The sequence below is a fragment of the Alexandromys fortis genome, unplaced genomic scaffold (assembly GCF_014885135.2).
Source record: "Alexandromys fortis isolate MF-2015 unplaced genomic scaffold, M_Fortis_MF-2015_v1.1 scaffold_9, whole genome shotgun sequence".
Taxonomy (NCBI): Eukaryota; Metazoa; Chordata; class Mammalia; order Rodentia; family Cricetidae; genus Alexandromys; species Alexandromys fortis.
The window spans coordinates 6,993,946-7,021,602 of NW_026067892.1; the positions used below are offsets into that span (position 1 = coordinate 6,993,946).

At 49.2% G+C, this 27,657-nt stretch overlaps 2 protein-coding genes across 2 annotated transcripts in view; one reads left to right on the forward strand and one right to left on the reverse strand.

The window, feature by feature from the left end:
* Window positions 1–542: 542 nt before the first annotated feature.
* Lss (lanosterol synthase) lies at window positions 543–24,790 on the reverse strand. Its single transcript, XM_050142718.1, has 22 exons — window positions 24,668–24,790; window positions 24,319–24,487; window positions 22,297–22,435; window positions 21,025–21,133; window positions 20,364–20,485; window positions 18,044–18,140; window positions 16,793–16,928; window positions 16,184–16,292; window positions 15,677–15,795; window positions 14,764–14,861; window positions 14,100–14,127; window positions 12,786–12,842; window positions 12,147–12,218; window positions 11,259–11,309; window positions 10,599–10,748; window positions 9,947–10,043; window positions 9,485–9,590; window positions 6,809–6,874; window positions 6,081–6,161; window positions 5,062–5,232; window positions 3,905–3,983; window positions 543–3,446 (listed from the first exon to the last, which is right to left on the reverse strand). The coding sequence occupies exons 1-22, from the start codon at window positions 24,679–24,681 to the stop codon at window positions 3,315–3,317; spliced, it is 2,202 nt and encodes a 733-aa protein (XP_049998675.1). The 5' UTR covers window positions 24,682–24,790; the 3' UTR covers window positions 543–3,314.
* A 122-nt stretch (window positions 24,791–24,912) lies between these two features.
* The window catches only part of LOC126501855 (ribose-phosphate pyrophosphokinase 1-like), a 6,064-nt gene continuing 3,319 nt past the window's right edge, over window positions 24,913–27,657 (forward strand). The window contains exon 1 of the mRNA XM_050142731.1: window positions 24,913–25,043. The gene's annotated coding sequence lies outside the window, so the exon portion shown is untranslated. The remainder of the gene's footprint in view (window positions 25,044–27,657) is intronic.

A 27,657-nucleotide genomic window follows, 5' to 3' on the forward strand; every position in this document is an offset into this window, starting at 1 on the left:
TGGGAGCTGTACATTTGATCAGGTTGTTAGCTCTTTATGATTTGTTTCTTCTGAGAACCTTTAGATAAAAACTTCTGAAACTTTCAACAATAGTAAATAAAAACATCTGAAACTTTAAAAAGTAGTAGTTTATACTACAGGTACATAGAAATATTACCTGTATAAAATACAGAGATGAAATAATTAGAGTTGAGGGAAAAATAAATCAAGTTGAAAGTTTGGTATAGTGGCACAAGCTTTTAGTGCCAGCACTTGGTAGGCAGGAGTAGGTAGATCTCTGTGAGACTGAAGTTAGCCTAATCTACAGAATGAGTTCCAGGACAGCCAGAGCTACAGAGAGGAAGGAAGGGAGGGAAGAAAAGGAAGGGAGGAAAGAGGAAGGGAGGAGGGGAACGGAGGCAAAATAATAAATCAAGTCAACTATGTATTACTGTAGCGCACGATGCCCAGCTGTGCTCTATGCGCTACTATTCAGTTCGTGAGCCTCGGGCAAGGGGCTGGAGATTGAAAGACTCAAAGACACACAGAGACACAACCTCTAGTCACTGGTAAAGAAGCCCTTTATTGAATAGCGCCAGGGAGGCTTATATACCCAACACAGTCAGGTGGGCCGACAGGTGAAAACCTCCTCCCCTGATCCTCAAGGCAAGGCAACACGTGCTCAGGAAGCAGAGCTGGTAAACAACTTTGACACAGCTGTCAGTAGCTCAAATCAGAAGGCCAAGTGAAGGTCACTAGCAGGGAAGAGCAGCTGGAGGCCAGGACTCCAAATGGTCCCAACATATTACCATATAGTTGTATTTGCTAAAATAGAGAATAAAAAATCAGCATACAGGCCAGGCGGTGATGACACACGCCTTTAATCCCAGCACTCAGGAGGCAGAGGCAGGCAAATCTCTATGAGTTCGAGGCCAGCCTCGTCTACAAGAGCTAGTTCCAGGACAGGCTCTGAAGCTCCAGAGAAACCCCGTCTTGAAAACAAAAAACAAACAAACAAAAAAATCAGCATACAGAAAATTTTTATTTAAAAAAGAAGCTCCCATCAAGTCTTTCAGCAGGGCATGTAGCACACTGTAATGCCAGCACTCAGGAGACAGAGGCAGGAGGACTGCCCTCAAGCTTGGCCATTCTGGACTACATGATGAACATCATGTTACAGTGAGTACCACACAGGAAAGCTTTCATGAGGGAAAAACAGCCAACATTTTCCATTTTCTACTAAAGAATACGTTAGAAATGGGTGTTGAGGTTCCCATCACAGGGAACACAGGGACTCTACTACGACTCCACAGGAAACGCTTCCAGCAGATCTAAAGTTGTTCCTTACAGGCTAAAACTTCAAGAATCTTCAAGGACTTCTGAACTGTAATCTGGTGTCCCCCACCAACTCTAAACTGGGGGTAATCCTGTGCACCCTACTGAAAGCCCCACAGCAGGATGGTCTGCAGGACAGACAAGCATGACACGCTACGGTGTATGTTCATCAGCAGTCTGTTTATTAAGAGAACTGGTCCCGTAAGTGTATTTCGTACAGTGATCTGGTCGTGACTAGGAATTCCAAGGAACAGTTGCTGCTGCTAAGGGCGATCTAGTGATACACCACCCATCTGCTCTGCTGCTGGCAGAGGCTGAGAGACTGTGCAGGCAACAACACAGGTTTGTGATCTACGGGGGCAGAGCCCGAGGAGTCACAGCACAGCTGGCAGTGGTGGGAGCTGGGCAGGAGGCAGGTGGCACAAAGCCTCGGGGAATCTGCACCATGGCAGAAGGTCAGCCTAGAAGATCCTGGGCAGGGAAACCAAATCTGACAGCTCTCTGCTTGTCTGCAGGAAGACCATGGGCCAGGGAGAGAGTGGAGTCACCACCAGTCCACATGTAATAGAGGTAGAAAGCATTAGATTGAGAAGGCACCAGGATGGACCCTGCTCACCATGACCAGGGAGAAAAGTAGTAACTTCAAGGAGAACTTACTACTTTATCAACCCCAAACTCTGCCTGCATGTTGGCCAGACACAGAGAGTCAGAAATCAGGAATTCAGAGCTCATCCCCAAGAAGCATCACCCCAGAAATCTGGCCCTCACTTGAACTCAAAGCACAGTTGGCAAAAGGGTTCATAATGGCTTTTGGGTGTCTCAGATGTTTTCCTGGGTCCCAGGAGGGCTACAACTGCCTGGCTGACTGAGTGGGTCTAAGTGGTGCGCTGGATGTCATCAGCTGTCCTTGCTACAGTGCTGTCCCAGTATGAACACCATAACCACTATCTATCTGCCCGTTTCATTCTATGTGTGGCTTCCTACATGTGCCTCTATCTCAACAAGATGACTGGAAAGCAGAACTTGTACCCAAGAAAACATGCAATGTACATGCTTACAATCTAGGGGCAGAATAGGATGCGGCATCTGCCTCTGTGCCACCCAGCCTCAGGAAACTCTAGGATGAAACGCCTGGGGGTTTTGTTATTTTGTTTTTAATATTTTATTTTCGAGATTTATTTTTACTTTATGTGTATGGGTATTAGGCCCTCATGTATGTTTATGCATTGTATGTGCAGTGCCCACAGAGGCCAGAAGGCGGCATTGGATCCCCAGGGAACTGGAGTTATAGAAGGTTGTTAGTCACCAGTGGGTGCTGAAAATCAAACCCAGGTCCTCTGAAAGAACAGCCAATGTTCTTTACTGCTAGGCCATCATTCCAGAACCAAAATGTCTGTTTATTAAAGGAGTCGGTGGTCATTGAAATCACTTTTAGTGACATTTTTAGTATAAAGCGAGTTCGTATTTCCTTTCTGGAAAACTAGTATTTCAAGAACAACAGCCACCGCTCAGGACACAGTAAAGGGCCCTGCCTCACTCCCCACTGAGGCTTTTTCTGAGTAAACCAGCACCATTGGGTTGTCAGAACTCTGCCAGTCCAGCAAACAGGAGTCTGGTCAGAGGCCCATTGCACAGCAGACAAAGGAGGAGGTGAAGAAGCCAGCTGTTCCTCTCACAAGGAAGTCATTGGCCATAAAAACTCTAGTTTCACTCATTCAAGAAGGATGTACCCACGAGCTGTAGGGTACAGTGTGCTTCCTTGGATTTCAAGGTTTATCTGGTTCCCTTTCTCATGGAATCTAGTTTCAGAACTAAACATATACTGACAAGAGCCTAGAGACACTAACCTGACCGTATCCCCAGCTTCATGTCTACAGAAATAGACAACAAGGCCCAAAGCAGGAATAAGAAGGCTCCTACCACCTAGCCTAGAAACCCCAGCCTCGCCTGGACCTGCATGGTAATGATGCTGGCCAGCTGCAGCACAGGCAGACATGTATTCAAAGGTGGCCAGCGAGGATATTATCAGGGTACAGGCTGGAGAAGCGGCCTAGGGCCCAGATGGGGAAGACATTCCTGTAACTTGTGTAGCTGATGGCACAGGACTTGTTGAAGACCCCAGAGATGTTCTCCTGGAAGAACACAGAAAAATGAACAGTTAAGGAGCCTGTCCCTAGATGGTGGTCCTGACTATTGAATTTCCCAGCCCCAGAGCAAGTTTGGAGAGAGCTTGGGGAGAGCTGATGAACCAAAGACAGGCAACCAAAGGCAAGGAAGCACAGGTTCCAGCTCAGAGACTAGAGCTTGAAGGAAACATTCTTCCTTGGAATAGTGGTCTCTAAAATTCTGGTAACCACAGGGACAGATGAAAACCCATCTGCACGTCTTGTCAGTGAAGGTACGATGGTAAAGCCAAGCTTCTGGAGGAAACATCAACTATCCAGTCCCTTCCCCAGCCAGCGCCCTTACAAATAGCAAAATGTGCTCAATATCTCAAGATCTCCAAAGCACCCTGGGAGGAATGTGGGCACAGCCAAGTGAGCAAGCTGGGAAGTGACACTGGGACCACTCTCACATGGTCCTCACACACCTGCGGCCAGTCTCCATTGGGGAACTGCTTCTCCAGCAGACATCTGATTCCTCTCTCCTGAGCAGCGACATCGGGATGCCTGAGGGGCAAGAAGACAGGCTTAAATAAACCTAGCATGTGGCATCAACATACATCTTAGGAGGACAAACATTCCCCAAATACTATGCTGATGATAGAGACACCTTAACAACCAGAACGCCTGAGACTCCTACTGCAATCTTCCCAGGAGCCCTGAGAAGCAGGGCAGGTGCAAGCACGGGGACAGACGCGTGCCAGCCATGTCAGCATGTCAACCGTGTCTTCTACGGAGAGAAAACCCTCTGACATGGCTGGCACCCGGTGCTGATAAGATGCCCAAGGAGAGGAAGACAAGCCTCATGCCTACTCTGCTCACTGGAAACCACAGAAGTTATGTGCTCGGATGCACTTGCTGGCAAGAGTGAGCCAACAGAAGGACTAAGGGTTTGAAAGAAGCAAGGCCAGCAGTGGGGGACTGACTGGGAGCAGACTGATGACTATCCTGCTCACGGGGTCCCTGTCTGCACTGACTAAGGGGATTTTAGGAAGATCTCCAAATGGCTCCAAGGTTAAGACAGCACATACAAATTTATTTGTGTGTATGTGTGAGTGTGTGTGTATGCATGTATACCTACACCTATGTGAACACATACATGCATACACCTAAACATGTATATGCACCCACAAGTACATACACATACATGCGTGTACCTGTGTACACGAGTACAATACACGTGACTCAGTAAGAGCTACAGACACAGGAGGACCAAAAGTGTCTCTTCACACTGAGGCGGTCGGTATTCTCCACACTGAAAAGCAACTTCCCCACCACAGCCACATCACTCATTTTCCTTGGGCCCCAGCTTCTCTTGCTCTGCCAGCAGGTACTGACTCTGAATAGATAAACAGACCATAGAGAGGTTAAGTCTCTCTAAAGGGAACCACCCAGCCAGACAGGCTGCCACTTAGCCTAGGAATACGGTGTGTGGCTTCTGAAGCTGCTGATATCCACAGTAATGGAGGGATACTGGCTCAGTCCTGTGGCTCCCTTGACCTCTTCCCACATCTATACACCCTAGGCCATGTCCTCAAAGTCGGGCACCCCTACTATGCCCAACGACGGGTCCCATCGCCCTTACCGCACAGCCATCAGGCCCATCAGGGCCCAGCATGTACTGTGGACCTGGGACCTGGCACTCTGCACATAACGCCGTTGTTCACACGACTCAAAGTCCTCCCCCCAGCCTCCATCTGCCATCTGCTGGGACAGGAGGAAGTTGCAGGCCCGAGACACTTCTGAACATGCAGTCCTGCAGAGAGGAAGAGATTTGAGACACCATGTCTTGGGAGGATCTAAGCTGTCTATACCCTTAACTACTCTGACAGGCTGCCTTGGGTCATGGGAGGGGCCTACCGAGGTGAGTGGCTATAGGTGTACATGTCTCACAGGGCTGCTGGGCACAGAGAAAACCACTCAGCAGCTACAGGCATATGCAAGCTGACTATGTGGGCACATGGAAACAGACCCAGGGTCCCTGGGCCACATTTGGCTTAGTAAAACTTCCCTACTCCAAACCCAGTAGGTCTAGAAGCATCGACTAAGCAGTCAGAGGCAAGGCCTGAACCAAGCCCTCTTCCTGAGTTCCTGAGTGGGACCCCAGTATTTCCTCACTCAGGATAAGAGAAAAAGATTTGTAAGACTGTGAGGTAACACCTAGCCAAGGCTTATAAGCCAAGAAAATAAGTACTCAGAACTCCCTTCTTCTGAAACAGTGATCTTCACTCATTGTTTTAAAATATTAAACAAATAAAATCAAATATCAAAGGGAAAAAAAAAACAAGCAAAACATTACTGGGCTGGTTTTACTGTCAATTTAACACAGTCACCTGGGAAGAGAGGTCATCAACTAAAGAGTGTGGGAAGGTCCACACTACTGTGTGAAAAGCCAGCAGAGTGGGGTTGTTCTCAGGGTTTCTGCGTCAGGCCCTGCCCTGACATCCCTCAGTGATGGACTATGACCTAGAAGTATAAGCCTAAAGTAAGCCCCTTCTTCCCCAAGGTGCTTCTGGCCAGTGTTTCATCACAGTAGTAAGACAGGCCAGAACAATTTATCATGGCAATGCCCTTACTTGACGTCAGACTGAGAGCTACACTTACCCATCTTGGTAGGTATACCCCATGCAAGCAAAAGCTTCCAGGCCAAACCAGGTGCCATAGGTGAAACAAACCCCCCAGGAGCTAGAGAGAGACAAAAGAGAAGGTCATACTTGGTCTTCATTCCAAGTGAAAGTACAGGCACTCTTCCCAGGTCTGGGGCAACCTAAAGCAGAGGGCAGAACTGGGAGGGAGCATGGTGGTAGAACCACACATTCCCAGCACTGGCTGAGACAGGGGGGTTGCTAATTTAAAGACAGCCTGAGATACACAGCAAGATCCTGTCTCACAAAACCAAAGAGTAAGAGACATACAGAAGAGGACAGAGGGTTGGGAAGGAAAAGCAAAGAGGGGGAAGGGACTTGGGCAGCTGCTAAGAGCAGCGTTCACACACATTCCACACAGTGCAAGTGTGAACGCTGTTTCAAGAGGTGCCGCTCACCCAGCTCAACCACTGCTCCTCCACAAGACACAAAGAACTGCTGATGTACACAAGGAGGAGGGCAATCGTGTTTAGGCCAAAGGCCCTCCCAGCATGCAGCCCAACTGCTTCCTCAACACAAGCTCTCAGCTAAGGGAAGGCTGAGCATCAGTCAGGGAATATGACCAGCCCGGAAGTCCCTCTTCCTGAGCCCCCCAGGGAAAAGGCAGCAAGAGCAGACTCCCAACCCCATGCACATGTCACCACCTCCCACCAACCCCTCTGCAAGTGAGCCCAAGTGCCTACTCACCCCTCCCAGGAGCCATCAGCTCTCTGTACCTTTCGGCAGAACTCCAGGCCTTGCTTGAGGGTTTCCCTGCAACGCGGGCAGTGAACTCAATGAACACTGCAGGCAGAATCAATGCCTTCCCCAACCGCACCTACACAGTGGTCTCAGAAAGGTGAGAATGGCCTCTCCCCTTCAAACAGATCAAAACAAATGTTCAAAAATGAAAAAAAAAAATGGCCAGGTGGTGGTGATGCACACCTTTAATTCCAGCACTCAGGAGGCAGAGGCAGGAGGATCTCTGTGAGTTCGAGGCCAGCCTGGTCTACAAGAGCTAGTTCCAGTATAGGCTCCAAAGCTACAGAGAAACCCTGTCTCGAAAAAGAAAAGAGAGAGAGAGATGAAAAAATGTAGCTATAGGACATAGAAGGGACAAACAGACTGTCAAAGTTCAGAAGAAACACAAAGGAAAACGGCCTTTGGAGACAAGGACCTCTTGAGAAGTAGCACTGAAAACTATCAAAGCCACTGCCAATGACACTAGTGTCAGGGGCCAAACAAATCCTATAAAATGAGCTATATAAAACCACCACCCACAACAACAAAGTGTTTTGGGCTGCTCACTTGATATGGAGCCTGGTGCTCACTTGAGACAAAGCCTGGTCCCCCTGAATCATTTATAGCGGCTTTCATTTAGAAAATTCTTCAGGCCGTCTATTTTTACGAGCTTGTGTGGTCTGGCCCTAAGGGTGCTTCTCCATTTATTCCATTTCAGGCCAGGCCTCTCCTTAATTTTCTCATCTCCTCCTGCACAGGCCTTGGCTACCGCATTACAAACTGTCCATTTGTATTTCTGCCGCCCCCCCCCCCCCGTTTACTCCTATCCACTGTGCACCTGCATATGAGCAACTACTATCACACAGCCTTAGGCAAGTTCTTAGGAGAGGGCAGAAATTAGCTACTATTTGCCAAAATATCACAAGAATAGTCTCTAGCCCAGTTGCTGATACTGTTCCCAGATGGAACCTCCTGAGCTGGGCCTCTGCGGTCTGCACAGTTCTCAGCACTGTATTCCATGTTCCTACTAGGGTGGTCCATCGAGCTCTGTGTACAGCGTTCAACCACTTTTCTAGACCAAAGTTAAAAATCCTCCCACGTTCCTCCCCAAAGCCATATGGTTAGGTCTGTCACAGCAATCTATCCTGGTGCCACCTTCTATACTGGTTACTTACTATTGCTGTGATGAGACACCATGACAAAGGCAACTCATAGAAGAAAGAGTTCAGTTAGGCTCATAGTCTCAGGCGGTGAGACGGAGGCACTGGACTGATGTTCCGTGGGGACAAATGAGATCAGTCTGAATGTTACTAACTGAGCCATCTCTCCCGGCTTAATCTCTTTTATGTGTATTGTTCTATCATGTATGTTTTTTGTGAACTGACTCAATGGTAGGAGTGGGCTTCTAGGGCGACCTCCCTAAAAGCTGTTAGCCAAGCCCCTCACAGCCAAGCCACTGTTCTTGGCTACAAAACAAAACTAGATAGTCCTTAGTGTTAAAGACACCATAAGCTTTGGCAAAATTAGGCTAAGACAAAAGTAGAAAATCCTTCCCTGCTATCTGGCTTTCATAATACTGGAAGACAGCATGCAGGCTGTTGGGGCATAACCAAGAGTCCAGCTCAGCTATGAGGCCTGCTTGCTACAGTGCAAACATCAGGTAAGACACGCCCACTCATACAATAGTAACACAACACTAACACAATAGTAACACTGCAACGTCGCTGCCTTCTGCTGCGATGTAACTCATGTGATATTGGAAGCCAAGGCAAAGCTCCTGGTTAGAAAAAATCATGGACCCCAATAAGGAGTCCATTGCTATTGTTTTATTAATGGATATGATATGCCTATCAAATTTCCTTCTAAATCTGTGTTTACACCCTTACATTACTGCTGCCTTCAGTCTTCATCAGTAATAATGAGAGGTATATCACAAAGAGTCATAACTAGTCACACTTCTGAGACCAACGAACTGTTGCTGTGTCATAGTGGCCCAATATTAAACCACAGACGGAGAGAAATGAACAGCTGTACCAACCCCTCCAAGATGCAAGAAACATCACAAACAACGTGGACCAAAAGAATGCCAAGAACCAGAGGAAGGGGGGAACTGTAGTGTGGTTACTTCCACAGAAGTGAAACATTCCCTGCACGTCTGTGTAACAGTGAAAGGACCAACATATATCCACAGGGGGGACTCCATCAAGGCGGGTTCAAAGTGAGCAACAAGAATCTGTGACTGAGAAGACAGGAGGGCAGTCCCTTCATGGAATGATAGGGGATGTAAATCAGGTGATGGCAGGGTCTCCACATGACAATCTCAAGAGTGTCTGACCATTCACCGGCTCTTAGTACGAAAGAACATTTAGCACGTATTCACCTGGACACTGATGATATATGCTCATTTGAAAACATGTTCAAGAAGATGGGAAAAAATAACCCATTCTTGTGTTACAGTTGTACTGTCTTCCCCAGACCAACATACACACACATGTACACACATGTACACTCACAGACTTACACAGACTCACAGACTCTTGATGGATCTGTAGGCACCTGAAACTGTCCCTCTGTTTACTCCAGCCAGTATCCTGTGAGAAGTCACGGCCTACTGTCTGAGAACGCTGCCCTCGCCTTCCTTACCTGATCTCTACTGCCCTGTGGTCTGGATATTGCTCATGGAAATGCTTCAGAGACTGCATCACTGCTGAGGTACACTCCAAATATGTGTAGTCAATCATGATGTCTCCTAGAAAGGGAAAGGAGGAGGCACCTGAGCTCATAGTTCAGGCCAAGAATGTAGTGAGCACGTGTTGGAGCATGCAGGACTTACACCCAGATGCCACCCCAAGACCAACCTGGGCAGTGTGGCTACAGTGAGTACGATGGGCAGAGACCTGCACACTTGTGCTGCAAGGCACACAGCTCTGTCGATAGGCAGGAGCATGGATACCTAGCATAAGGTCTCCATGGCCCGAAAGAGAACCACAGCCATTCATCAAGAATACAGATACTCCATACTCTGAGGCCCAGAGAGAGCTCTGCACAGACCTGTCAGCATGCCAGGCCTTGCCTATACACCAAACTGCTAATCAACACACTCACCGAAGACCTCTGAGGGGTTCAGCAACTCCAGCAAATGCCCCCCGCGCTTGGTCTCGTAGGTAGCAAATCCTCCATCAGAATTCCTCATGCCCAACAACTGTAACAAGAGGGGGACAGACTGAGAACCAAGCACACAACTTACAGCATGACTTTCCCAAAGCACCGCAGGACTGACAACCTATAGGACAGGAGCGAGGGGTAAGAAGGCAGTTTCCATGCTAGCCCTTAGGTGCTCAATGCAGCTGCCCACAATATCTGGAGACACATTCCAATGTCAATCCAATGCAGAGCTCCATAGTAAGACACACACAGGGAACAGGTGTGCTAAAATCCACACAGAAATGAACAGACACTTCCAACTTTTCTTTGGATACTACTAGGCCTTCCAAATGAGACCTGCAGAAATCTCAGCACAGATAAGAGAAGCTCTAGAGCCAAGAAGACAAACCCCAGGGACCATACAGCCTCCTTGTAACTTCTGGGACTGTTCCATCTTATAGCACAGGGCCCTATGTACACACCCAGCCGAAGTTTCTAACCCTGGGTCTATCCCAGGACTCACAGTCTCAGATTCTGGTGCTCCTACACCCTCACCTTGGTCTGCTAAGACAGAACCACAGAAGAGGGCGTAAACACGAGGTAGGACACTCACCACAGCCACAGCATCACAGAGCCGCTCTTGGGGGATGTGCTCGGTGATAAAGGGACACTGCTTCTGCAGGAGCAGCACGGCCTTCAAAGCCTCGGCTGTGCAGTCGGCAACGATCCAGCCACAGTCCAGTGTGCTGAAGCAGAAACCGCCCTACAGAGACTGAGTGTAAGCTTCTCCCCTGCAGAGCTGTAACAGGAGGGCAGAGGCCTCTCCACCGCACAGTGGTACCTAAACTGGGCATAGCTGAATAGACCTGAGCTTCAGCACAGGGACTATCTAAGACTTTATGCCCATCCTGACGGCCCTTAGAGCTTAGCAATAAAGTGGTCTGGGACCTGAACAGCAACACAGGTGCCCTATGGACCCCACTATGGGAGGCAGCAGCTACGTCAATGTCTCATTCCACAACCTGCAGCCAAAAGCAGGCCCTTATAGCAAAGAAGGTTAATGCTGGCTCTGGGTCCTTTATGCCCTCTGCCTTGATTTCAACACTCCAGCTCAGCATCTGTGTGTGCTAGACATCTGAACTGCCCTGAAGCCTGGCCACAGAGGTGTAGGCTATCTCAGGGGATGATGAATTCCTGACGTGAGGCATCTACAGAGCAAATAGCCAAAGAGAAGACAGCTGGGCGTTGGCTCAGGTGGGTTGCCCACACATACCTTGCGCATCTGGCGGTAATACTTCTGATAGTCAGGAAGGTTGTCTGGGACCTGGAGAGCAGCAAGGAACGTATGTGGAAAACAGAAACATGGTCAGTGCAGCATGGCACCCATGAGACCAGTCGCCGTATCACTACTAGGGAAGAAGATCATCCAGAGAGGGCTACACAATCCACTCTCCTGCACAGCCTTGTGGGCTCACTACTGAGCTGCATGACTCAGGTCAATGAGAAAGCAAATAGGTCTGCAAGTGCAGCACGGTCCACTGAGATGGGCTAAAGGCCCATTGCTCAGTGTAGGGCCCGGATCAGGCCTGGTTGTGGAAGACAGTGCTGACTCACTCCCAACAGCCATAGACGCATATGGGTAACAGCTACATGGAGGCTCCTGAGGAAGCTGTATCCTGGTGGGGATCAAAGGACAGAGGATTAGGGGCACGAGACTCCAGGGCAGAAGGATGCCAGTGGGATCAAGGCTGGAGGCATCCACTGTGTCTGAAGCAGGGTATGCAAGGCCAGCCTAAGAAAGCAGCACATGATGGGGTGTAGGTGGCTATGAAAGGCAGGGATGAGAGAAACTGATATGGCTGTACTTGGTCTCAGGGAAGGCAGGCACTGGCTCAAAGATGGCTACGATGTCCACAGGCTGTTGATCAAGGACACAACTCCTGACTGTGTCACAGGCTGGCTTTGGCCCGCTGCACACAGGTGTTTTGGCATGAAGAACAGAAATCACTGGCTGGTGATAGGCTACCATGGGCCACAGCCAGAGCTACCATAGGATGACTAGTTGTACCAACACGGCAAGGGCAGGGTAGAACAGGGCAGAAACAACCCAAGAAAGCCAGCTTGGGGCAGCAGGACAGATGATGAAGGACACGGGCCTCACCTGTGAAAGCCGCAGGAACTCGTGAGCCTTCTGCAGGCAGGGCAAAAACTCAGGTCTGTGGTGTGCACCTGCCTAGAAGACAGTAGAATAGCATGGTTAAGCCAGTCCTCCGGTGCCCTGGTGACATCCTGCCACCCCACCCCCAGAAAATGACGCATCTTAGAGTTGTCTGGGGAAACGTTTCCTGAGGCTCTCAGCTTGAAAGACAGAAAAGACAGTGAGACACAACTAAAGACAGTAATGGACAGAAGAGACCACCCTGGACAGTTACCAAAGTCCCACCTGTTCTGCCAGGCCTCACTTTCGGCAGCCCAACTGTCCAAAGACACCCTCGGGATTTCACTGATTGCATTCCCACAGGCAAGGAAACATATTTTCTCTAACTCACATAGCAGCTAATGTTCTAAGAGCCTCAAGCCCATGCAGCCCCAGGTACCACCCTGCTCTCCACTCCCTAGGCTTATTTCCCAGTTTAGCGTCCAGTTCCAGAGGATTATCAACAGGGGATTGGGAGCCAGGCAAATGGGAAGCTCAAGGGGCAGAGGCAGGAAGCAGCATTATTTTCCTCAGGGTGAACGTGTGCCTCACACACACAGGAAGTTCACATGGGGCTGCAGAGAAACAGAGCCACACACTTACCTCCAACAGTGCTTGGATAGCAAATGACGTGTCCCAGATCTGTGATCCGTTGGTGCCCTGTTCACAGAGAACGAGCTGTCATAGCAACCCCATTCACTGACTCCTAGAATCCGAGGGTGTCGGAGACATACCCAGCTAATACCTTATCCCAGAGTCTGAGCCCTGTGCACCAAAGCAGCTGACAAAGGTCAGAAAGAACCCTAAGCCTTGCAGGCAGCCATGGATAACAGAGCCCTACCTGCCTCTCAGGACATATCCAGGACCACATGATCCCGTGAAGGCTCCTCAACACCCATGACAGCAGGGTACCCCAGTCATGAGACAGGTAGAAATAAAGCTCCTCCATTTCCAAATATGCCTGAGAGGTTAGGGACCCAGCTGACACATTACTGTGGCCCTGACAGGGTGAGGAAGGTTCACTTCAAATCCCACCCTGGAACCCTGAATTTCTGGACAACACTCTTGGGTCTCAGTGCAGGAAATGGATGATCAAATCCACAATGGGTTTTGTTCAGGAATCTCTAAATATCTGACAGAAACCCCAGCTCCCAACACTACAGGGTAATCATAGACTCTAAGTTTCTCACAGCTCCTTGGGGGCCAAAGATCTCAGGCAAATACCTGACCAGAAAAAAGCATTTCCACTGACCACCCTTTGGCCAGAGCCCTAGGTGGATCTAGGGCAAAGGTGACCATACACCAAGTGCTATCCCCATTTACCACTGGGTACCAAGAAAGGAACAATTTTCAGGGCCCGCCCCTCTGCCCCGGAGGCTCCTCCTGTACTGGTGGCGAGAGGGCAATCTCTAGGGTTATCCTATTAGGTGAGCGCACACAGTTCCTAGTGACCCGCCAGAGGAGTTCCATGTGGTCTCACAGAGAGCCCATTCCCACCCAGAGCCACTTTCCCTCACAACAGCAGGAGGATGGTTCCTGGAGGGTCTGAGCCGAGTCTGGATCTGCCATGGTTTAGTCTACCCTGATGAAAGACTACAGATGGACCCATGAGAACAAACAGCAACCATAGAGACCAACCCCACAGACACAAGGAATAAAGGGTGATTCTGTCTCTCCTCTTTTACTACAAAAACTGTAGTAGGGATGGCTTTCCAACCCTGTCCCATTTTTTTTTTTTAAATTCAGAAACAGGGTCTTGCTGTATAGCACTGTGTGGCCCACACTCAATCGTTCTGCTTTAACCAGCTCAGAGACGGTACTATAAGCAAGCGCCACCACACCTGACAGGCACTTCTGAATCCTAATAAATAAGCAGAGATGGTGACAGAGAGGCAGCCTCCGTTCTATAGCCCTTACCTGCATTTTCATGCCATCAAGGCCCAGCCTATGGGGATAAGAAAAGATTACGTCAGGGACAGTGAGAAAGCTGGAATTCTAGCTGTCCATCAGGAGCCACACACAAGCAAAACAGCACACAGATGTCCCAGCTCCCGCCACGCTGACTTCAGGGCTGCCCAGCTGGGCTCACAAGCACAAGGCCTACACCCAGCAGGAACAAGTCAGTGGCTTACCCAGGGAGCTCTAGTCCATGCCAGGGTAAATAGAACCTTCTATGGCCAGGTCTACTTTGCTATCCTCAGCTCACACCACACCGCCAGAGAGAAAATGGCCTTTATGTGCCTAAGCCTTCCTGCTATGGTCACTGTGACAGTCCCCACCTTGGACACAGTACAGGGCTGACAACTCTTATCCACTGGCCCTTTTCACAACAATCTAAAGCTGCCTGCTTCCAGGCTTCCTGGCTCTGACTCTGGGAATTATCCATAGTCACCGCTAGGTAATAAAAAAAAAAAATCTTCCCAAAGACAATCTAACTGGCAGTGCCCCTGATTCCATAAAATATTCTCAGAAGTTTGACACCCTGGCACCCTTATCTAGATGAGGCACAGGGCCAGCATTAAGCTGCATGCCATGGTCAGCACTTGGCACCACACCCCAGCCACCACTCAGTCACACTCACCAAAGGTAATCTGGGATCCTAGAGACGTGCTCCTGGAAGGCAGGGGAGGAGGGCCCATCCACTGCCCAACGAACAAGCATGTTGATGGTTTTTGAGATCTGCAGGATATGTGGGCTTCAGGACCCATGCAACTTTACCCTGGGACAGCGCCCCATCTGTTCTAATACAAGCTTCCTAAGTGTTCTCTATGCATTCATGCCCCGAGACTCAAACTGAAGGCAATGTCACTCAAGATTCTGAGTCAGCTTAGGGTGTGACCAACAAGGACCAAGAGTCCACAGAGAGGGAGGAGGAAGCTCAGTTTATCCAGAGAACCTATGGGCAGACAGCCACAGTGCAGTCCCCAATATTACAACCCACATCCTGTGTGTCTCCCATCTATGAGGACAGCTTCCTTGCTGGGTCTCCACTAGCTCTGGTCACTATGTGTTGTCTACTCAGCCTCAGGCATGTGCTCTGTAAGGTCCCAAAGCCTGTGCACAGTTGGTCGGACTAGAAGGCTGGCATCCCCAGCCAGATGGGAGAGACCAGAAGTGAACATGAGGATTCTGCTGTTTGCATTACACCCCTAGGCACTTATAACTCTTATATAAAGGGTAAAAGACGGATTATCTAGGGTCCATCTATGAGGGAGTAAGTGGAAAAACACACCCCACTCAGTTGACCAGAAATCTCAGAAAGTAGTCTTCCAGGAGGTTCTCAGACTCTTAGACAAGAGCCAGGTAGGAGAACGGGAGCCTAAGAAATGAATATTAAGTGGTGCTTCAAATACACTGACCCAAACTGAGATGCGCCAGAATATAGGAAATAAGCCTGCCGCATTCCTAACTCCACAGAGCCTAGCTCCTAGGGCATCTGACAGGACCTCACTGCCACCAAAGGTGCCGCAGGCACCCAGGATGGGGGCACTGACCGGGCCAATACTGATGCACTTAGTGAAGCGGTCATCGGCAACAATATGTTCATACAGCATTCGGATGGCCCGCTGCCGCAGGCTCGTACTATGGAAACGTTCATACAGGTTGAGGATTCCTGAAGGGGAGAAGGCATTGGGGACACTCAGCAACAGAAGAGGACAACTGGCATTCCTGGACAGGCTGTGCCCTAGTCCTACAGACATGAATGGGTCCTACACAGTCCAGCATCTGGCCTCTCATTTCCTCGGGGATCCCTCCTCCCACTCACTCTGTTTCATCTGTGCTTCCTCCTTCTCATCTAGGAAGGGCTGCTTCCTACCGCCCACCGTGACCCTGCCCTGCCCTGCCCTGCCCTACCTAGGTGACCTGACAGCAGCTGGTCTTTGCTGGGGGACCAGAGCAAGGTTCTATCTTCTGAGTTTCCACTCCAGGGCCATTTATTTATTGCACTGACAGAGTGAGTCAGAGTGAATGAATCATGTGGAGGGCTGACCATCACCTACCATACACTACATGCAGCAGCCAGCTATGTGGCGTGTATAGGTCATCCGGGGACACGTTGTTCTTCTGTGCTGGCCAATCAATGCTGGCATAATCCTCCACGTAGAGCTCCTAAAGGGCAGGGGACACCTGAGTGCCTAGCAGAAGCAGCAGGCAAGAAGAAGAAGATGGACTAGCTCTAACCAGGGGTGATCTCTGGCTGTACATTCTCAGGGTTCTGGGTCACATCCTTTCTCAGGGGTGGAGACACCCAGCAAACCACCACTACAGGGTGTAAGGCCCAGCTAGTTCAGTGACACCAGGGCTAATCTGAGGAGCTGTCCCAGTCCAAGAGCCGAAGTCTCACCCTAGTGCAAATCCTGTTCCAAAGTCCATCTCAGGGCTCTTTCCCAAGAACAATGACTACAAGCACGGGTTAGGACTGCAGCCTGTGAACTCTCCAAGCCCCTCTGTACAAGGCAGATGCCTTTCAGGCCCCTGTGAGCAGTTTATCTTTTGTTTACAGGTGAGAAGGCAGAGACTCCCCTGGACCCCAGAGTAGAAAGATGCATTTAAGCTCTAGGAACTGTGAACCATAGCCTTACAAGGTCCCTAGAGACCATAAGGCTTACCTGACGGAGGCTCTGAACCAGTGGGTCCTCTGGGGCACTTAGCCGAGTGGCATAGCAGTAGCTCATGGGTAGATAGACCTGCCGGCAGTGACACCAGAGAGTGGAAGGGTGTGCAGGTACCCATTCAGGAAACAACCTAGAAGAGAGCATGTGTCAGTGGGACAGGACATAGGCCTTGGGCTCTTCCAAGCATGGACACTTATGCTGCTGTGAGTACATCCATCCATGTGCATGCATGCTTGCACTCTGCATTCTAATGCCAAATGACTGTGGAGTCCTATGTGGAGCCCTACAGTGTAGGGACACAGACCAGAAACCTCTCCAGCCCCAAACTTCAGCTCCCTACTCTAGCCTGGCAAAGCCTTCCTCTGCCTGCACCTCCCCAGGGAAGCCTAGCATCTAGCTGGTAGAGCTGCCAATGAAGGACCACTGGATGTTAGCTCAATTGTAGTATACCTCCATACTTCAAGAAACAGTTCAACTGCCCTGCCCCACACATGGAGAGCTCTCTCCACGCCCCTCACTGGCTCAGGCATTTGCCACGTCTTCCACTTAATTCAACCAGGCTGTAGAGCCAAGCCTTTTAGTCCTTGTTTCAGGACCCTGTTGTCTTCCAAGCGGTCCCTCACATCCTATCTTTCTGCATATGAAAGCTATCTACTACAGGAACCCTCAACTCTGTCTTCACTAGGACAGCAGGTTCTGCCTGAACTCTGTATAGTTCTGGAGATCTTATCTAATCTGGGGTAAATTTATATACACATTATATAGAGAACCAATGTTCTTATAAGATAGTTACAAAAAAAGATAAAAACACTGACAATAGGTTTCAGTTAGTAAGGAATAGAAATTTATTCTGTTGGGTAAATATTAAAAAATAAAAAAAATTTAAAGATACACATGGAAGTGTTCATTGGTGAAATGATATCTAGGACTTATGAAATCAGTTAAGAAAACGAGATACAGGGATGGAGGAGGCTCTTCCTTTACTCCTAAAGATGCTCCAAGTCTTTGTAATTACCAGGTATGATCTGCTATCTATCCCCACAAAGACCAAGCCACACAATGGGTCTGGAAATACCCTACAGGGTCCCACAGGCTGCTCCATTGCTGTATGGTTTGACAGCTTGCTCTTACCGAAAAGAGAACCCCCTTCTATCTATGTGTAGAACACATGAAGGGCCTCTAGTGAGAGCCTAATCCACCCTGTTAGGTCTCATCAGTCTACTAGAAGGCAGGGGGCAAACATACCACATCTCAGGGAACAGGGTATTGATTCCTTCCCAGCTATAAACATTCAGGACGGCCAGCCAGAATTTCCCCCAGGAGGGGATGGCCACCGCACCGCCTGGAAAGATAACAGGAAAAAGTAGCTACTGTTACGTGTGAACACTGGCTTGAAGCTATCTCTTGTACCCCTTCTTGCATGAACTGCAATGGGTCCGGTAACTCCCAGTCAGGAATAAATGTGACCACCCTTAGGAGAGCTGTTTACAGCCCTTATCCCTAAGAAGGAACACATGAAGGCAGCTCAGGGAGGGAAAGAAGAGGCCAGTGCTGTGCACTGTGCATTGTGCTGCACAGCCAAGACCAAGCTGCGCATCTGTGCGTTTCCACTCAGCAGACAGACTGGCACAAGTGACTACAGACAGTCTAGCATGCAGCCCACATTCAGAGCCACTCCCGCCCTTACCAAGCAACGGTCAGCCTTTTGTGCAGCACATGGCAATACTGACTTATACACATTTTATAAGTTCTCTCCTAAGTCCAAATGTGTCGAAGTTAGAAAGACTGAGAAAGTTGCTAGCGGAAGCATGGTTCGAGCATGTCCCTCCTCCTGGCAGGCCTCAGAACAAGACAGCAACAGGGAAACAGAAAACTTTGAGAGCACGTGATCAAGACCATCAGAGGTTATGATGACTTAATCACAACAGGGGCAAACACTTGAAAGGAGATTGCAGCATTTCATAAGGCACACAGAACACTTCCTCTAGCCTGGGAAGTCAGAAAGAGAGCCCGAAGGAGTGAAGTTTAAGATATACCATAAGTGTGAAGAGGCGTTTCCAAGACAGCACGGCAAAGGTGGACAGGGGGATGAGAGGACAGAGCGCATGGGAACCTAGAGGTAGGAAACCACTTTGATCAAATGAAAGGAGACCCTTGATCATGGAGCAAAAAGCGAGACAGGAGTGCAGGTCCTGGACCACACGACGAGCTGCAGACTGGTAATGCAAGACAAGCTCTGTCCTAAGAGCAGGGGGAGCCACAGAGCCTGCAAGGGTTGGAATGGTCTCCAAAGGCCACAGGTGAGTTGAGACGTAGCCATGCTCAGGTCCAGAGATGTAAGTGAGGAGGGATGAGTGGGGCCCTCATGGGGGACGTGCACCTGAGCTCAGCTGCCTTCCGTGGGCAGACTCCATGAACTGTCTCACAAGTACTGTGTTAGCATGGCGCCTTTAAATCTTTACCAATCCACGAAGAAAGCAAAATATAAAATATCAAATTGTTTTGAGCTAAGAATAAACTTAACTGGTAGAATGCTTCTCTAGCAGGCACAAAGCCCTAAGTTCAAACCCCAGCACTACATACATGAAGCATGGTCATGCATGTCTGTAACCCCAGCACTACATACATGAGGCATGGTCATGCATGTCTGTAACCCCAGCACTCAGGAATAAAAAGCAGTTAGATCAGGAGTTCAAGGCCAACCTTGGTTATGGGGTAAGTTCAAGGATTACCAGGGATACATGAGACCCTGCCCTCCCTCAACAAAACAACAACAAAACCACGACAGCACTCAAGTTGTAGATGTGCTAAGTGGGCAAAGAACTGGCCACACAAGCCTGGCATCCTGAGTGTGATCCATGAAACTCAGGTAAAGATGAAAGGAGAGAATCAACTTCACAAAGTTGTCCTCTGACCTCTCCATGTGTACTGTGACACACACACAATCCACACACGCACCTCACAAAACAAAAACACACAGAAAATAATTAATTACAAATACTAAAATTAGGGCTCAGAGGTTAAAAGCACAAACTGCAGAGGACTTGACTTCAGTTACCAGAAGCCACATGGCAGCTAGCAGGTCTGTGTCTCTAACTACAACTCTAGAGGCTCCAACATACTCTTCTAGCCTTCACGAGCACTGCATACATGTGGTGCACAGACGTATGTGCAGGCACCCATACACATAAAAGTGAGTAAGTCTCCAGCTGGGCAGTGGTGGCACACACCTTTAATCCCAGCATTTGCAAAGCAGAGGCAGATGAATCTCTGAGTTTGAGACCAGCCTAGTCTACAGAGTGAGTTCCAGGACAGCCAGAGCTACATAGAAAAATCTTGACTCAAAAAACAAAAAATAAACCAATAAACAAAAAAAGTCTTTTAAAATGATTAAAATAAATAATTATTATTAATATTACTAATCATTACACAGCTCAACAATTTCCACTTACTCATGTTTTTCCCAGTGTTTCAACTAGAGGTGCATCTTACTAATTCCCATTTACAAGAGCTCACTGTGTGTCAGTATGACACAAACCCCACGTGCCATACAGGACGTACATACCTTTTTTGTGAAGAATGTTCCGAGCACGTACAAGGTCAGGATCATCAGGCCCAACACCCAGGATTCTGAGAGCCACATAGTTCAGGGCGGTCCCAAACACCGTGGACTTGTCCTCAACATGCCTAATGGAAACATGAGACTGGTGGGAAAGGGGCTTCTGTCATCTGTCACTATTTCTAAGAAATAAAGTCATACTGGCAGTGAAGTCCGCCTAGAAAAAACTACTAAAGCATTTCCTACCAGCATGACAACGCAGGAAGCACGCTGTGGGAAAGTTTAGTCCACCCAGCAGGAGAGCCAACTGCTCCAAAACTAGCTGGGCAGGGCCTGCCTACCCCTCTGCTCCCAGAATGTCTACATCAGAAAAGCAGGTGGAGATGGGTCTGTGGGGCCCCTATATTTGCTGCCATCTCTGCTGCCTCCACAATTTTAAAGCACTATGGCTTTAACTTGGCATGTGAGTCTCAAGACTCACAACATTAGAAGTAAAACCCTAGTCAGGCTTCGCATAGGTACCAGCTGCTCTCCTCCCACAAGGCTTTCTCCCACCCCACCTTAGGTCCATGGTTACAGTTATCCTGTTGCCTGGAAACCCAAGCAAGGAGTTACATAAAAACACATGCAAGCACACACAGGTACATATGTGCGATTGGACACTCACAGGCCCCAGCCGCCATCGGGGAGCTGCACTGATTGCAGGTACCGTATCATCTCCTCTTTGTATCCAGTCGGCAGAGGGATGTGTGACACATGGCATGTAATCAGGAGTCCTGTGTGGTGAGAAGGATGGCCCACATTAGGAACGACGCTCAGCACCACTAAGCCCAAGCTCTTCTTCTTAAGGACCCATCCTGACGCATAGCTGCCTTCCCATGCAATCTCCCAGAAAGGCCATTCTTCCTAGGCCGAATGACTTTGGAAACACCAGGAAGAATACAGTTAACACTGTCAGGTCAGGGCCTGCAGAGCCCAAGTGGTGATGCCTGGCACCCATACCACAGTCTGGGTCAGGGAAACACGGCAGAGCCTTGAAGAGGCCGCCCACAAGTGCTCTGAAGGCCTATTAAGAGCCAGTTCAAGATCAATGGGACCACAGGGGTGACCAGGTCTTGCTTTAACATCTGCTTGGGACTGAAATACTAAAATGGCAACCCCGGATAGGATAATAGTTATTGCTCAGATTTTAGTGTTCTGTTTTTATAAACTTTTTACATGTATGAGCCACTTTGCACATATGGGGATAGACAACACTATACAGGAACCCTTCATCCATGCCTGGTCTCTGAGTGCACACTCCTATCTTCATCATCCACAGGCAGTTCCATATCATATGTCCATGACATTTCATGTCATAGCATGGGAAGGGCATCATATGGCAGCTACTATGGAAACAAACCCACATTCTCCTAAGAATTCAGGCTACTGAGATAAGAGTTAAAACTCAACGAGGAAAAGGGTCTGGAAGCATGAATATGTTTTTGTTTTTAAAAAAGAAACATTGCCAGGATGCAAAAAGTCTTACACACCTAAACTAGATCAACTGTGAGTTGAAACACAATCCTGCAACCACTCACCAACCTGGGCCTATGGTTTTCCTGCCAGAACTCCCTCAGACAAATCCCCTTGCCTATCACAGACCTAGCACTGTCTGGGTCTTCTACCCAGAGTACCATCTTACACTGGGATTCAAGAGCACCCGTCCCCCTCTCCAAGAGACCCCTTTGCTTCCATTATTAGAGCATTTGCCAGTCTACCCCGGGCTAATCGTGCTTTACCATCATTCCCTATCCTGGCAGTTAGACAAGGCCACCCTCTCCCAGAGCTCTTCCAATGCACTGCCAGGTTTCAGCCTGCTTTACCAGTGTAGGTCAAGGCCCTACCCACCGACAGTCCGGAACAACCTTGCCCTCGAGTTAGGATAGCATGCGCCTACCTGGCAAGAGGAAGAGGGGTCCACCATAATCACCCGCCCAGTGTCCATCCTCGGCCTGCAGCTTGGCATAAAATGTCACTCCATTCAGGGCCCCCTCAAGGGCTGTTTGAGCTTTAGGTAAGTCTTTGAAATAATTCTTCTGTAAAGGGAAAGAAAAAATGAGAGTTGAGGTTGCCTGGTGCCCTGAGGAATCCTCCTCATTCACAATCCATGTCAAAATAGTGAATCTAATTTACTTTAAAACTTTGAATGGTTTCAATCTGAAACGAGTCTTTGATGACAAGATCACGCCAGTAAAGTAAAAATGCAATTCTCTGTTGTCATGATTTACTTTCCAGCCACCAATCTGCAAATTTCTTCAAAACTTCAAAACATCTTAAATAAACACAGCACAGAGCATAGAGTACGGCATGAATGCCCAACTAATACTGAGGGGACCATCTCAGACAGGGCCTACATAATAGCATAGCGGATCACCGGAGCAGGTTTTCCCAACTGGTGGCCAGGACTCACAGGAAGCCTGTTAGTGGCCGGGTGGTGGTGGGGCACACTCGGGAGACAGAGGCAGATGGATCTCTTTGAGTTCGAGGTTAGCCTGGTCTACAGGGCTAGTTCCAATTCAACTAGGACTGTTACACAAAGAACCCCGATCTCAAAAAAACAAGAAAAGAAGAGGCCTGTTAGCTAACTGTTCTATGACTGGCTGAGTTTCTTGTGTGCGTGCACACACAAGGTCAGGTCCAAGTACCTTCACCTTGTAGATGATTGGAAGCCCCTGGCCTGGGAGTTATCCTGGTCTGGACTCCAACTCCCAGCCTGCCAAGCGCTGACCCATCCCCTGGAGGTCAGGGCCACTCCCACAGGCTATTTAAGTTCGTGTTTGCTGGGCTTTACCCCCCACCTAGCTGTCTTGGTCCACATTTACTAAACAAGTGCATTTTAATTTGGTCTAATCTGGTTTGGTTGGAGTTTCTTGCGTCAGCAGAGAAGCTTTTATTAAGATTAAACCAAACATTAAATACGAGCAAAACCACACCCATTTTTGTAATTCTCTTACAAATCAAAGATTTTTCTCAAAGTGGAGTGCTCAAAATAAAATCAAATTAGGGCAACTTCTTGCACAGGTCTCTGGGATGAAGTGATTGAACAAGCTTCAATCATGTCTCTGCAGGGGAGCAGGGTCCCCAAGACAACACGCTTTTCGCTGCTGTTGTTGTTTCTGTTTTGGAGATCGAACTTAGGTAAACATTCAGTCACTGAGCTGCTCATCACTTCTTTTGCTTTGCCTGTTTGCTGCTGTTTTGAGATGTGGTGGCCAGGCCTGACCTAGAAGTTGCTTTGTAGACCAGACAGGCCTCCAACTCAGAGACCCACCGGCCTCCTGAGCACTGGGGTTAAAGCCACACCCAGCTTCTTTGCTTCTTCTTCTTCTTCTTTTTTTTTTTTTGAGACAAGGTCGAACTAAGTTGCCAAGGCATATCTCAAACACAGATCCTGCCGCCACAGCCTCCTGAGTGGCTGGAAATACAGAAATGCCCCACGCCTAGGTTCACACTACTCTATAAAAACTGCAAATAAATAAAACCATCACAAACCATCACACACCAAAACGAGTCAGACACAAAGTCTATTCTAACGAACTCGGCATTTGGAAAAGAAGCTCAGGCTTAAGTTTTATACTCTCAGCCTCAATGCATTTTATGCATTAATCCACCACCTAAAACAAAAACCGGCAAACCCAGCTGGCTTCACACCTTCTTTCATAAGTCGAGTCCATTATCTGCACTTCGTCCTTCCCCATCCCTTTATATGGAGCTTTTCTTTGTGTTACACTACACTCACAAATAACTTTTACTGGAGAGCTGCCCACTTTTTGAACAAGGCTCTCTCCTATTTCAGGACTCTGGCTCAGGAAAGACAAGGCAGAGAGAGGCTGGTCTGTGGTCACTTCCAGGTTTGGGGTGAGATGGCGCCTGAGGATGATGGCAGAAGATATAAAATAATCCGAATCACAACACTTACTGTGTCCAGTCCCAAAGAGTGGGCCTCCAGCCCGGTCTGTTCTCGACCGGGGTCGTCCTCCGCTTGGAAATACGTCCATGTCTGCCGACCCAGCTCATTGCGGAGCCGCCAGCGGGTGAGGTCAGTGGCCGGCTCAGTTTTATAGGGTCCCCCTCGCCGCCGCAGACACCTGAGCGGGCCAGCGACAATAAAGCAGCGGTCGTTAGGCTCCACCCAGGTGGAGCTACCTGCAACCCAGGCGTGCAGAGCCACCCGCCATGCCACCCTGCTGCTGCCCGGGCACCTTCCCTGCCACCGCCCTGCCGCGTCCCTCGCAGCACCCGCGGGAGGCCCAGGGTCCGGGACTCACGTGCCCTCAGTCATGACAGCACCGCACTCTCGGCCACCGGCTTGCCAGCACCTTACCTAGCTGACAGCTTAGCGCACTGCGCAGGCGCGAGCCTGGGCCGACCGGAATAGCTGGGTGGGCCGATGCTAGCGCGGCCAATCAGAGCATCACGAAGGTGAGCACGACAGCCGCACCGCAACCGCAGTGGTTGAGCGCCCGCCGCCCCACGCCGCCAGGCTCCCAGGAGGCGGGGCCCGAGAGGACGGAGAGAACGTGGGAGGCGGGGCCTACGGGAAGGGCGTGGCCTTGAGTAGCGTGGAGGGGAACTTGCTGGAAAGAGGCCGCGGAAGCCTCGGGAGCTTCAGGAGAACCGCCGAGGAGATTAGAAAGGCCTGAGGTGAGAGCGGAATAAAAAACTAGCGTTGATCGGTGGTCAACAGGGGCCACGCAGGCAGCCAAGGCGCCACGACAGAGGATGGGACCACCGTGGGGCAGGGGTTTCGAGTCTACGGAGTACACTGTGATGACGTGGTTGGGAAGAGGGCCAGGGCCGCGTTCTTGGAAACTAGGCACAGCTCCTGATAGGGACTAGGTGAAAGGCCTGGTCAAGGCTGGCAAGGCAGCTTTGACTTCCTAGCTGCCAGCGGCGGGGGGGGGGGGGGGGGGGGGGGGGGGGGTCCGCCTTCTTAGCCACAGAACTCAGGATTCTGGGGCTTGGGATCTCAACAGCTAAAGGGGGAGGAGGGGAAGGCTTTGATTATGTTTGAACATAGGGAGGAAAGCGGGAAAGCCTGTGGTGTAAGGCAGAAACTAACAGTAAGTAACTGGAAAACCCTCACCCAAGCCCCGCGACTCAACCAGTCCAGCGGATGCAAGAAGCTTGAGGGGTTGTTAACGATCACGTGACCGGATGTCTCTAGTCTCGGAAGAGGCAGAGCAACCCCGAACAGCAATTCCAGCAAGTTTTTATAGGCAAAAACCACAACATTAGCATAATGGGTATGAAATACAGAATGATTGGATATAATATTTTATATTATATTTTAGCATATTGGATCAGTTCTAGGACATAGCTGTTTGTTCCTTCTATTTCCCAGAAATACCATAAAAACCCCAAACCCTGTCCTGGAAAGCCCCCAAGCCCTATCATGGGCGCTAGGTGTTTCCTGGCAGGCTGGTGGTGCAGGGTACTGTGGTCAGGGTGCAAGTGGCAGTCAGGGCTGTTTTGCAAGTTTTGTACTTTTCCATTGCTGATTATCATCCGCCTAGGGCATATGCTTAAAGCAGTTGCAAACAGGCTTTTTGAGTTGTTTGAGTACAGAACAATGTAGAAATGGAGGCGACTTGAGAAACATTGCTGGCATGCAGGGACAACCAGAGAACGGAAGATAGATGCGCCAAGAACCCACTGCTGCTCATTAAGGCTTCATCTGCCCTACAGAGTGCAAACCTTGTTACAGCTACCCAAACCAGATAGTCACAGCTACCCAAACCAGATAGCCTCGCACACCCAGCCCTCCAACCGCTGCCCTTGTGAAACTTGAAGAGCCGTGTACCACAAGTCAGAGGAAGACGTTAGAGAGAACACCCACACACCTTCCCACGATGGAATCTTGGAGTTTTAGATGGCTAGTCAGGAGCACTAACCTCATCCTAGCCCAACTTAGAAACTTGTAAAGATACAAGATCATAATGGCATAATGACAGCCTTACCATGGGCTGTTGGTGTGGGGCCTGGAGAGTCCAGTGGTTAACAGTGCTTGCTGCTCTTGAAGAGGACCTGTAATTGGTTTCTAGCACCCACATGGCAGCTGACAACCATCTATAACTCCTGATGCCCTCTTCTGACTTCAGGCACGAGACATGTAGGCAGTGCACTGCTGGACTGGGCATCTTATAAATAAAATGTCAAACTTTTAAATATCTAAGAAAGAAAACGTCAAGTCTGTCTGCAAATTCACACAGATAAATGTCTAGAGACAATCACCAGAAAGAAATGTTTCTCTCAGCTTGTACCACTTTTTTATCTTATTCTATAAACTAAATGCAGAAGACTCTCAAGTTTGGGACCTGAACAGCTAGGCATAGAGTGAGCTTCCCGTGACAAGGAAGGCAATATCCAAGTTACCTCCTTAGCCATATGAAGACTGGGCAAGCTTTGGTGGCTGGCAAAGATCCTGGAGCCCAAGGGTTATAAGATAGGCCAAAAGGCCAGGCAGTGGTAGCACACACCTTTAAGCCCAGCACTCAGGAGGCAGAGGCAGGCAGAGCTTTGTGAGTTCGAGGCCAGCCTGGTCTACAAGAGCTAGTTCTAGGACAGGCTCCAAAGCTACAGAGAAACCTTGTCTTGAAAAACAAAAACAAAAGATAGTGCAGTCAGTAAAGTACTTGGCTCCCAAGCAGTGGAATTTGGATCATATGAAAGTCAAGCAGAGTGGCACAGGTCTGTAAACCCAGTGCTAGAGGGGCAGAAACAAAACTCTGAGGGAAGACCCCATTGTTACCCACGTGAGCACACACACACACACACACACACTCTCACGGAAAGAAGAAAGCCCTACAAGCATTGGATGGGATCTAGTAGAAAGCTAGAGCAGCCCACCCACAGGCTGACCGTGCTCACTGACTCAGTGCTCCATGGTCCGCATGAGCAGAAGAAAACAGTGCAAGAGCCCCTCTGCGTGTGTGGGTGTGGAGCCCAGTGTGGCACCTGACGTCTGCTCTGCTCCTCAGCCGTTATCTGACTAAAGGACACGGAATGTGAAGGACGAGCTGCTCAGGAGATGCCTCACTTTTAAGCTAGTATGTTTAGAATGGATTTGATAGTAGTACAAATTAGAAAAAGAAACTAATAAAGGGCAGGGAGCTGAGAAATTTAAGAATAGCATGGGCAGAAGTTGTATAATACAATATTTTAAATTTTAATTTATGAAGTGTATACACTATATTTTGATCATATTCACCCCTCACACTGTCTTCTCCAAGCCTACCTTCCCCCCCCCCCCCCCCCC

Bases quoted from the DNA above. Each gene is read 5' to 3' on its own strand.
- Lss (XM_050142718.1), bottom strand. The intron at 22,436-24,318 runs GTAAGTGTTGTG...TTCCCTTTACAG, and splicing joins ACTCTTTGGGACTGGACACA to AAGAATTATTTCAAAGACTT. The intron at 12,219-12,785 runs GTAAGTGTGTGG...ACTGTCTTCTAG, and splicing joins CTATCCAAGCACTGTTGGAG to GCAGGTGCACACCACAGACC.